A 12,442-nucleotide genomic window follows, 5' to 3' on the forward strand; every position below is an offset into this window, starting at 1 on the left:
TGGGAGTCACAACTCTAGCTATATTGAAACTCCAAAGATGGCACTGAATATATTATGTATTACAAAGCTCCAGAGTACGTTTAATACTCAGTGGCGTACTTAAATGGTAATAGTAACAAATCGTAAGACGTACTAATTAAACAAAGGCGTACGTTGCTTTTATATGGGAGGTATGGTGTGACACAGCGTTCTCGCACAACTAAGAACGGGCACTTACATAGCTGCGCAAGTGTGTGTGTCCCAACAAAAGCAATTCAAGAGTTAAATATATATTTTTTAATAATATTTCTGAGAGAGTTAGGGTTTAGGTGAGGTCAAGCTTTACTTACCCAGCATTCTGATGATGGCTTTCTTGGACTGCGCCTGACGAGCCTCGCCATGGACGCTGCCGTTCACCCCGTTCAAGGTACCTGGGCTTCCGGGCTTGCTGGCATGAGTAGACCTGGTGTAAATATACACAATAGTCATAACGTTCTGTATGATCCTTAAGCACTCCGCAGACGCGGTTTGCTGAGAAATACTATGCTATTATAAAAGTTGCTGAAGCCACTGTTTTATGGTTGAGTAATATTTTTTGCTGACAAGGTAACAGCGTTTGAGCGCCGCCTTATATGCAGGTATTGTAAACTCTAATGTTTCGTTTTATTCTCATTCCTAAAGACGTATTCAGCTTATTTTATTTGGTAAAAATTTTACGAGCTTAGTGTTTCGAATATGGCGAATACAGGATTTATGCAGAATAGTAAAAATCCTATGGATATTCCTGTATTATTTCCTACATTCCGTTCCTAAACCAATATCACATACTTGCTTCTTACCCACTGATCTGCAAACCTGTTACTTTTGTAATAACAAAGCCGCAAGCGAATTTCAACCTTATCCGATCGACATATACAGCATTATTGGGAAAACGAACGTCAGGCTATCATCAAACTTTTTATGTTTGCAGACAGTCGTAAAGATTCCATCCCTGAACTCAGATAATTTGACTATTATTGACTATCTAAATAACTGAGTTTTGGGAAACTAAGGATTATTAAGATACTAGCTTTTGCTCGCGGCTTCGCCCGCGTGAAGGAGTTTTCCGGGATAAAAGTCCCGCTAAAAAAAGTATTCGATTTAATTATATTTATGGCTCACTATTTTGGTCCTAGTGGCTTCCACGTAAAAGGTAGATATATACTGTTGCGGTCTTTTATTTAGAACTTTTGAAGACAAACAATCCTACAGTACATTATCTTTGTCTAACTCCAACGGTTTACGCAGCGTACGCCAAGATAGCAATTTTCCGACTTACTTGATATGTATCGTTATATTATGACCAACTTACACAATATCATTATGAATTGTAGCCAATGTGTTATTCTGATGTATAACCAATATTAAGGTAAATTTTCATTCAAATCCGTTCAGTAGTTTTTTCGTGAAAGAGGAACAAACATACATACATACATCCATTTTCCATTAAACTTTCGCATTTATAATATTAGTAGCATGTACATAAAATACAGAGGGTGTAGGACAAAAAAAACTTTAAATGTTGGTAAAAGGAAAAATCCCATAAATAACTAAATTCTAATCAAATCTATAGTATAAAGGACTTTTTGCCTCCGAAAGCGTGTCTCCTGACTATTTGATTATTTTCGTTAGCCATTAAAACATATTAGTGTGCCATTATCCATATAAAATGCGTGCCATTGTTGATAATATTTTACAGGAGATTTAGTTAGAGTGTCAAGGTGAGATAGTTAAACCATTAGTTTAACCCAAATACTTTTAGGAAACAAAGGAAGAAATTATTCATTTGTATTATAAACAAGTGGCGATTGTCTAGTTAAAAGTGGAATAGAAATGTGAAACTGAAACTGAACAAATGTCCACGAGTTAAAAACCCAAAGGCAAAGTTTTGACTGTTCTAAAGTGATGTGTGTATTCATTTGAATTAGCGGTTGCTTCAACGGTGAAGAAGAACATAGTGAGGAAACATGCATACCTGTGAAGCCTTTATAAGAATTTTGAAGGGATGTGAAATCTGCCGATGTCGGCTAAGGCCTAATCGCTCTCAATAGTAGGGGAGGCCCATTTACTTAACTCACACACTCACACAACATCACGTATTTATCCCCGAAAGCGTGTGCAGAGGTGCAACCAGGGCACACTATTCGCCAAGTGTGTTCTATGCCATGACGTGATAGGGAGCGAGCCTATCGCCAAATCGGGCACAAATTCCAGTCTCTCGGCTGAAACTGAGCAGAAAAAAACAAATATCACTTTGCCCGACCCAGGATTCGTAGCCAGGACCTCAGAGCGCTGTCGTACCACGCATGCAGTACAACTGCGCCACTGAAGCAGTCTTACTGCCACGTATTTACTTTACTTGACAAGTTTTATTTTGTACCAAATCCCATATAAACATGTACGGCCATTTGTTGTCTATCATTTCATAATCTTATATCGATGCCTGCAAGCTATCGAGATGGAAAATTGGTGGATTAAACGACTCACAAGATGGGTGTTTAATGAAGCTTGTTATTGTTGGAGATTGTCGTAAATAAGGAACCACACACAATTAAATGACAGCGTTTGCGAGGGGGAATGGCTAAGACCTTATTGAGACAAATGTAACTGATTTGAAGGATCAGAGTGCTAAGTCAAAGTTGTTTTTTTTGGCATTGAAGAGTGATGTAATAAGGTATAGGTGTTGTACCATACGGAACATTTTTATATACTTAATAAATGAAAGTATCGTTACTGTAAATAAGAAATATTTTTATGTAATAAATGATACTTTTCGCGGCATATGAGCGCGTGGTGTGACCTCGCATCGATTTAGATCTCTGGTAGGGTTTTGGGTGGATGCAAAAGTGTCTTAATTATTTCTTATGTTTACTCGAACGTTAGATATTAATATAAAACTATTTTCGGATTTTATCGCGGTTTTTATATTATAATTTTCTTCCGACGTTTCGAAGACTTTACAGTTTTCGTGGTCACGGGGCGGGCGATGACCAACCGCAATAAACTCCGCAATACAATTTTAATTGAATGTCTAATGTCTCTTGTAATTGTTTGTAGCAGTAAGTTAGATATCGCGTTGATACTGTCAGCTTCTTGCCGTAAAATATTACGCTACCAATTATTAACAAAGTAAACTGACTATATTTGTTGAAGCAATTACAATTTATCTTGTCACTGTGTAAAGAAACCTCGTGTCCAGCAGTGGAAGTGTACTTACTAATATTACAATACATCGCTGATATTATTCTAACGAAGATTTATAGCTAAAAGAAATTTTACCACCGAAATACGTAGTTAAAATAAAAACCGTAAATATGCAAACTACTTATATACCATCCCTAAACGTTTAAGATGCCTTGGAATGGATCTTTATTCAATGCTTCAAGTATACAGTAGACAGAGATTGATTCGTATATAATTGCCATTTATGTAAATTGCATTGGATATTGATGTGTTTCGATATTGCTTTAGGAATATTAATAGCAATAGGCACACTCGGATTTACATTTTACGTCTATATAAATAACTAGCTATGCGCAGTTAGGCGTGCGTGAACAACCTTTCTACATAAAAAAGGTAAAATAATCTAATATTTCCCGCGGGAGATACTGGGATAAAAGTAACTTGTACGTCCATCCAAATCCGTTTAGCGGTAACTGCATTGATGTCCTACAAATAACTAAACGCTTTGATATACGGGGTCATTCTGTCTGTCTGTCGGATGACGAAACAGCCTCTGAACTAAAATGGCAACCAAAACCTCACTGTTATAACCTATTTATTCACTTGAACAACAAATAATTTTACTTATTTGACTAATATTTTTTATTCAAATCCAGGTTTACACTTACTCTCGAGTTCTTATATCATGAGCGTCACTCCGTACACAACCACAAGCTGTAAATATTGACCATACTAGTCAGTTTGAATGGATTGCAGTTCAATTCACTTGAACACAGTGAATGTTCGGAACGCCAAATCTAGTACGTAGTACATATATATCGATGACCTATATATTGTGTCGGGTTTCCTTTTGTAAAATTTCACCCTTCTACTCTTCTCCACTGAAAGATAGTATTAAGTTTAAAACAGCACTTACCCCATAACATATTTAATCCTTAAGCCCATCCTGATGTAGAGGCACATCATGACGATGGCGGGAAGGATGAAGAACAGCAGGCTGCTGAGCTCGCAGAGATACCACGAAGGCAGCTCCAGCATCGCGCAAAACGCAGACTCCAGGGACGCGTTTCCAGACCCTGAAGCATCATATTTCATTAAAGGCCACTAAACCATTGGTTATAAAATTGTTGAGTGATCGCTGCGCATAACTTCAATACGCAGTAAAGAAATCTATAACATTCTATATGTATTATGTAGGTATGTATGTAGGGGATAATTTCTAAAATATATAGATCCGATTCCGTAATTCATTGTCCTATTAAAACAATAGATTATCCCTAAGTATTTATGAGGCTTCTTATTACAGAAAACCGATTTTATGGGGAAAAGACACAAACAATAGCTGGTCATCAATATATTATACGTATTCTCAGAGTTCTGTTATTACCTGGTGGATAATCATGGTAGCTGACGGTGGTGTAGAGAGCGAAGGGCGATGCGGCGAGTAGGGAGACCAGCCACAAAGCGGCCACGATGCGCAGCGCCCGCCGCAGTCCCGCCATCGCGTACAAGTGCAGGGGATGGCAAATCGCCAGATACCGCTCCAGGGAGAACGCCACGATGGTCAGCACGGATACGTATGACGACCTGGGCAGAAAGTAATATAATTTTGCATGACTACCTCGAAAACCTATCTACACATAGGTATAATACACATAAAATCAGAACCCGGTGTGTTTACGTTAAAAGAAAGGTATTAAAAAAGAAAGGGAATGACTAAAGTCGAGTCATAGAATACAAATCAGATTTTAAAATTTTTTTTTCGACTGATTTGTGTTTGTTAGAGCACATCTCCGAAACTACTGAACGGATTTCCATATAGTTGTCACATTTGAACAGAGTATAATTGGGAACAGAAGTTGATTTAAGATATTTGCAATTAAGTAACTTAAATATTTTTTAGGCTAAGTTAGATCTAAGGCAATGCAGACAATGTTGTAGGCATGGCTAGTTTACAAATAAAATAGTAACTGGAAATTAAATAAAATGTTAAATATCATTTAGATTAAATATTTTTTTACCCTACTATCGGATGCAGAAACCAATTTCCACCAGAAGGACGGGCAAGAAAACACTAAATTGCTTTTTTCCAGAATCAGTTCAAAAATATAAAGTAGGTTCTACAATATAAGAAAAAAAAACATTTTTATTTTATTTAGAATTAATTTCCATGTGAATGCGCAATTCTCTCAGGAATCACGAAATAATTTAATGATCTTAAATGTTATTATTAACTATCAGTATTCAATTAGCCAATAGCCAAGTTCTTGCAAATGGTATTAGACTGTTTTATAACCAACTTAATCAAAATACACTAAATTAATCGAAGGCTCAAAATGTTTATTAAGCCGTAATATTTTCTTTACTGATTTACTGCTGGGACCTGTTTCTGTAAAGGTTTAACTGGAGTACGGCCTGTTCTTTATTACCTCCAGTAAACACTAAAACACAGGCGACGTGACGACGACCTCTTCGGCGTGTTTAGGATAGATTTTATTTCATATTTGTGTTAAGAGACTACCGGTAACAAAGAACTTCAAACTGCTTAACTAAACTTACTTTATAAGTAAAGGTAATAAGCAGTTCAGTTGTATACCTTACCTTTTTTCCACAAAAGTTATACTGTTAATAAGTTAAGTATACAGTAAATAAAAATATGACACATTTTCGTAAGTATTCTTATTTTACTTAAGATATGCATATTTTTTTATTGCTTTGAATGACGAGACGATCTTGCCGCTCGCCTGATGGTAAGCGATACGACCGCCCATAAACAGTAGAAACACCATCCAACACCTTGAATAACAAAGTATCGTTAGGTATTCCACTGCGCTCGCCATCCTGAAACATGAGATATTAAGTCTTATTATATCTGGATATAGATGGTAGTTACGCTGGCTACAATATCCTTCGAACTGGAACACAACAGTGACTTCACACTGCTGCTTGGCGGCAGAAATAGACATTGCGGTGGTACCTACTCAGGTAGACTCTCACATAAGAGAGACCTACCACCAGTAAAAGTAAGATATAAAAAAAAATATTTAAAATATACCCTTACTACTAAGTTATTACCAGTATTTGTTATACGACAGTATCTCGATAACCTCTCCAGGTGACTATAGCGAATAATTATATAAAGCAAAAACATTCCTAATTAATAATGAGCTAATATATAAGTTAAATACGTATACCTACATAAGTAAAGTATTAATATTATTTTTATTGTAAATACTAATATGGCTGTACGCATTCTCTCATATTTTGGCCACACAGTGCGCCGAGGCGATGAAATTTTAGAAAAATTGATTGTGGCGGGGAACACCTAAGTCAGAAGATTGCGCGGTCGTACACCAACGAGATGGATCGACCAAGTAAAAGACTCGTCGTCCTAAATTCTATACAACTGTAAGAGATGCGCTGGACAGAAACCGGTGGAGGCAGCTCATCCGCTCCAGATGCAACCCTGATGCTGACCACGATCCTCAGATATGAGGGACTGACTAGAGAGAGAGAATATGGCTGTATGGGCTCACCATATATATAAATGATTGCCGCGTTAGCAAGTTGGCGTGTCGTATGGATTTTATCCAATAATTAATTTTTACAGTCAGTGCGTCTAAAGACCCGATCGACGGCTAACGCGTACTCATTATCAGTTATGATAAAGGTTTAGCAAATAGCAAATAAAGGTGTCTACTATCAAAAACAATCCATCATTGCTAATCAATAGGAGATGTCCCGTACAATGGCTGTCTATTAGAAGTTGCGGCTTCCCTCGCATGAAAAGCCCTATATTCTACAAAAAAATCCTACGGGAACAAATTTCAGGAGAAACAGTAGCGTAAAACCAGGACATGATTTATTCGCGAGCCAAATTTAGTATTAATAAGACTAAGATAAACGTTTCCCATTAAGAACGTTAATAAACTCATCTTTCTTACGAATGCTACAAAAGCTTTAAACTACCTTACATTAAGATTTAATGTCCGGCAATTAAAATAAAATGAGTCCTTTCTTCATTTACAACCGGCGTTTCTAGCATTAGTCCATTTAACAGCTGACGTCAGAATAGACTATTTATCAAAGAGTTCTTAGATTATATAGATCGGACATTGGCAAGATTGTCATACAAAGTCAAATAGATAATTTAAAATTTCCATATAGTAATTAGCATTTTTAATGCGCATATTAGTATATTTGTATTTACCAACAACGGTAGCTGCGAAAAAGAGATTCGTAGACGCATCGCGATGGCGAAAACTGCGATAACGAAGTTCGACAAGGTTTGGACGGACAGAAACATCAGCAACCGTACGAAAATTCGCATGGTCCGGACTTTTGCTTTTTATGTTCATCTGTATGCTTCTGAAACCTGGACTTTAAAAGCTGCCGATTATAAGAGAATCGATGCGTTCGAAATGTGGTGCTAGCGTCGCATGCTCGGCATTTCTTGGACAGCTCATCGCACAAATGAATCTATCTTAAGAGAGCTCAAGCTGGAACGTCAACAGAGGCTATCCTCCGTCTGTTTGAGTCGTATTTTAAAATATTTTGGACATTTTGGAATTGATGTTCACCGGCAAGCTCGAAGGCAAGCGACCAAGAGGGCGTAATCCGAAGCGCTGGTCGGACCAGGTCGCCAACTCCCTGAATATGCCAATGAGCGTAGCGGTGCACCAAGCCGAAGATCGCGCCTCGTGGAGGAGACTACTAGATGACCTTGGCATCACGATCCTCAATAATGAGGGGCCGACTGAAGAGAGAGAGAGTTATTTTCAGTAAATATATTATTTTTATATTAATATCTACGGACGTTGTGACATCTTGTCCAACGGCATTTTAATTAAGACGACTTATTACCAATTGGTAACAACTTTTGGAACACAAATTGGGCCTGATGTCCAGTCTATACCTATACTGTTTTATGTCTGCTATTTATAATATCTACTGTTATTGTAAGCTTATTCACTTAAAAGAATATCAGACAATTAGGACAAACAAAACTCAGCAAAACCAAAGTGAGAAGCGACGCGAGATCGAACGTTGCATGAACAATTCAAGTTTAAAATTGAATGTTCATCCACTCGCGAGTCCCGAGGTCAAAACTCTCGGATTATTTCAGATATTTGTTTTTACTTTTGGAGTTCCGTTTCACGTCATTTTGGGTCCCGTGGGGAAACGAGCAAATCCAAATTGTGTTTTATATCTCATATACTCTCGAGCAAAATGCACCATACGTTCAGTCTTATTTAATCTTACTTAGTTTTATCGTTATGTAGGTATACTTTGTGAATTATCCCTAGCTTTAACGGTGAAGGAGAACATCGTGAGGAAACCTGCATACATGAAAAATACTCAAAGAATTTTGAGGGTATGTGAAGTCTGCCAATCCGCACTAGGCCAGCGTGGTGGACTAAGGCCTTACCCCTCTCAGTAGTAAAGGAGGCCCGTGCCAAGCAATAGGTCAGTATATAATACAAGGCTGATACTATTATGGTTTTATGGTTTTGCTCTACTGTTTAGCTCCTGAAGAATTCAATAATGCAAACAGGCCCGATTATCGTGTTGAATGGCGAGGATTAATCATCTGTCCTTAATTGATACTTTGTCTGGACTCCACATATCATCAAGAGCAGGATAATTTTGCCGTGGATATATTAAAAAAATATATAAAGAATCAATATACAGTAAAATTCGATAATAACAAATTTTATGCCAAGAGAACTATCCGTACAAGAGACCTCTATCTAGTTTTTATGTCGAAGAGGTTACGAGCCTTTGGAAATCTCACTCATACGAAACAGAAAACTGACATTTTACGTCGTATATTTCTATTTCCTCAAAACAATTTTAGTCCATTGAAATGTTACATTAATTATTAATGAGAGTACAAAAAAATGTATTATGAACCTTATAAACACACGTTCTGATGACGTTGCAATGGGCATTGCTTAACATTGAATTTCTTAACATTTTCGCTTATAACTTTTTTATTTATAGTTCTACGACAAAAAGTTATTGGACCAAAGTTGTAGAGAATTTAATTTGCAACAAAAAATGTTTATACATTCTTTTTGTCAGATAAATAGTTTAAGAGATACATCGTAAAAACCATTTCAACCTCTATTTTCAAGATGGCGGCCGTGGGACAAGGGTGGCGACCCCACAAACTTGGTTTTAGCTTTACACTGACCCCCCCTACACTTCAAAAAAATAAAATTGCGTCTTCTAAAAAACGCAACCCCAAATGTAACTTTTCAATGGACTATTTGCTTTCCGATGTTCAAACAAATGGCGCTCGCATATAATTATACCTAAATACTGTTCAAAATAACCTAATTTACTAAACCAATGTGGGCAAAGCCGCTGGGAAACCCAATTGCAAATCATTTTAATAATTTCTATGACGAATTTTATATGACTACGAAATATAGGTTATAAAAAAAACTAGATTTGACATCGGAGTTCAAGCTTGATAAAAGTCCGCATTCGAGATCCTAATTAAAATATTTCAATGGAACTGTATAACTCGCTTAAACTTTAAGTAGTGCCTAATTAGCGTCAACTTGAATGTTGCAAAAAATTAGGAACATATTTTCGTCAAATACGGCGGCTAAGTGTTTTATATTTAAAGGAATTTAAATTTTTAGAAGTAATGTTTTGTATACATTTTATAGTTTTAAATATGCTCATGCCTTTATTCTTAGAAGTGTAAGCAGAGGGATAACTTGCGCAATACATTTTTACCAAGTAATTTTCCTTCCCATGATGTAACAATGTGCATCGTCTTATTAGGCAACGATAAATAAAAGGGCCGACAGCGACAGGATGCATAAAGCAGCAGACTGGGCTTTGTGGCGTAGCTTGGAAGAGGCCTATGTCCAGCAGTGGACTGCAATGGGCTGATGATCATGATGACTGCAGTGCAACTCAGACGTGTATTTCAAATCGTATAAATCACACAGATTTCACTGCAAAGGCACTCTCTCTCTCTCTTTATGCCAACAGTTGATGAATTATTATAGCATGTGATATTTGTTAGAAATAATCGTATAAATATAGATTTGCATATTTGGGACACCTACCAAGCCTTGGATTAACAAGTTCTTCTCCGGAAAATGTAGAGTGGGATTTATATTCCGTGACAGAAATTTAACGTAATTATTTTTAATTACGCACATAGATTTTAAAATTTTTAAGGATTTAAATATATTTGCTTATACTGGTTTTAATATCGTTTTTGGTTCGATAACTCGCTAACTCGAATATCAGAACCCATTCATTTATTTATTACACTTTACTATACATCAAAGGTAAAAGACAAACATAAAATAGGAATAATAATAAAATTAAGTAGGTACAATTGGCGACCTTATCGCATTTCGCGATTTCTTAATTTCTCAAGCTAGTGTAACAGGCAATCTACCTTGCTAATATTAGTCCTCAATAAGTGAACTGTACTGAACCAGCATCAGATTTCGCTTTCGTTATCTTTTTTCCGCTTCGTTTTAAACAACAGCATTGGCAAGCAATTTACGAATGGAATGTTTGAAAGCGATTTGTATTTTCAATTTGTTTTCGTTTAAACCTCGTATTAGCCAGGCAGTATTGACATGTTCGCCAAGTTGTTTGGGTTTGTACTCAAAGGCGACTTTTTATGCTGGTTCAACAAATAAACATTCGCGCCTTTGTATTCTCAAAAGGGTATGCACAGACGCAATTAGTGTAACCTACTACTCTACTGGTGGTAGGTCTTTCATATGTGAGAGTCCGCCTGGTTAGGTACCACCACAATGTCTATTTCTGTCGCTAAACAGCAGTGTGTAGTTACTGTTGTGTTCCGGTTTTAAGGACATTGTAGCCAGTGTAATTATTGGACATAATAAGACTTAACATCTCATGTCTTAGGATGACGAGCGCAGTTGGTATACCAAATAATACGTTGTAATTCTATGTTTTGGATGGTGTTTCTACTGTTCATGAGCAGTCGTATCGCTTACCATCAGGCTTATGGCAAGCTCGTCTCGTCATACAAACCAATAATAAAACCTCTTTTCAGCCATTTGCATAGCGTGTTTTTTATTGGACTTTTTTCTGGTTTGATACCGTAGTTATATTGTATACAGGGTAGTCCAGTGGCAAAGGGTTCATAGAACTCGATTCTTGCCGGCTTCCCTTTCTTAATTGATATAAAATCTAATTATCATTAGAACGAATTGCAGACCTCATTTATGCATATTATTAGTACCCATGAGCTATGTCGGGTTCCCTTTTGGAAAATTTCACTTTTTGCCACTGCAGGGTATAATTGCTGTGCTGAGATTTCGGTTTCGATTTTTCTGTCAGAAAATGCTCATCCACTCGGAATACGTCCTCGGCAAAAGGTTCGTCTACTGCTATATCGGACCTGACAATTAACAAAGCTGGTGAAAGAGGCATGCGACTTTTCTAATACTGGCTTGGCTGTAATAGGCTTCTGATAGTAAATTCAAGGCACTCCAAATAAAACCATTACTGGTAAGACGATGTCTTTCGGTGAATGCAACAATGTCGACCTGTCTATTGCTTCATATAAATGACTTACAGACGCAATATTATAGGAAGAAACACGTATAGCGATCACCATGCAAGGTGTGAAAACAAAACACATTGTCATTTTGGTATTTTAAAACGTCAATGACCCGACTGTCTGCAATCCGGTTCACGAATCAGCCATTTTTAAAAATGAAAATACAAAGGGATACAGTGTGCACTTAGAGAATACTAAATCGCGTGGTATCACCAAACCAAGCTAATTCAGTAGTGGATAATGTAAACAGGGCTCTAGTGGCAGTGTGCACTGTAAACGACCTGGCGGTCTTGAGCCAAGTGGGTGTTGATGTTTAAATGTTCAATAAATATTGACTAACTGACATAATACTAGTTGCTACTATAGCAATAGTAGCTTAGGATTCGGGTCGGCCTTCAGGATAGAATAAAGTATTTTAAAAGATTAGTACAACAAAAATTCCTGCTACTATAGAAATAAGATGTAAGGCTTCGGATCGGCCTTCAGGATAGAAAAAAGTATTCCAAAAGATTAGTACAACAAAAATTTGCATCATGTCAGTGCTAGAGTAACAACAGGTAATATACTTTGCTAATCTATTGGTTCTCAATAAGTATTCTTATTTGTTTTTTAATTTCTCAAAATAATCTAATCTTAACGGAGATCAGCCACGTACGCAGGAAAAAGGAA

General features: G+C 36.9%; 1 protein-coding gene across 1 annotated transcript in view; it reads right to left on the reverse strand.

The window, feature by feature from the left end:
• The window catches only part of LOC115451748 (neuropeptides capa receptor), a 73,064-nt gene that overhangs the window by 8,731 nt on the left and 51,891 nt on the right, over positions 1–12,442 (reverse strand). The window contains exons 4-6 of the mRNA XM_030180123.2: positions 4,589–4,788; positions 4,118–4,277; positions 330–442 (exon numbers count right to left, since the gene is read on the reverse strand). Coding sequence (XP_030035983.1) covers positions 330–442; positions 4,118–4,277; positions 4,589–4,788 — 473 coding nt within the window. The remainder of the gene's footprint in view (positions 1–329; positions 443–4,117; positions 4,278–4,588; positions 4,789–12,442) is intronic.

This window comes from Manduca sexta, chromosome 7 (assembly GCF_014839805.1).
Source record: "Manduca sexta isolate Smith_Timp_Sample1 chromosome 7, JHU_Msex_v1.0, whole genome shotgun sequence".
NCBI classification, from domain to species: domain Eukaryota; kingdom Metazoa; phylum Arthropoda; class Insecta; order Lepidoptera; family Sphingidae; genus Manduca; species Manduca sexta.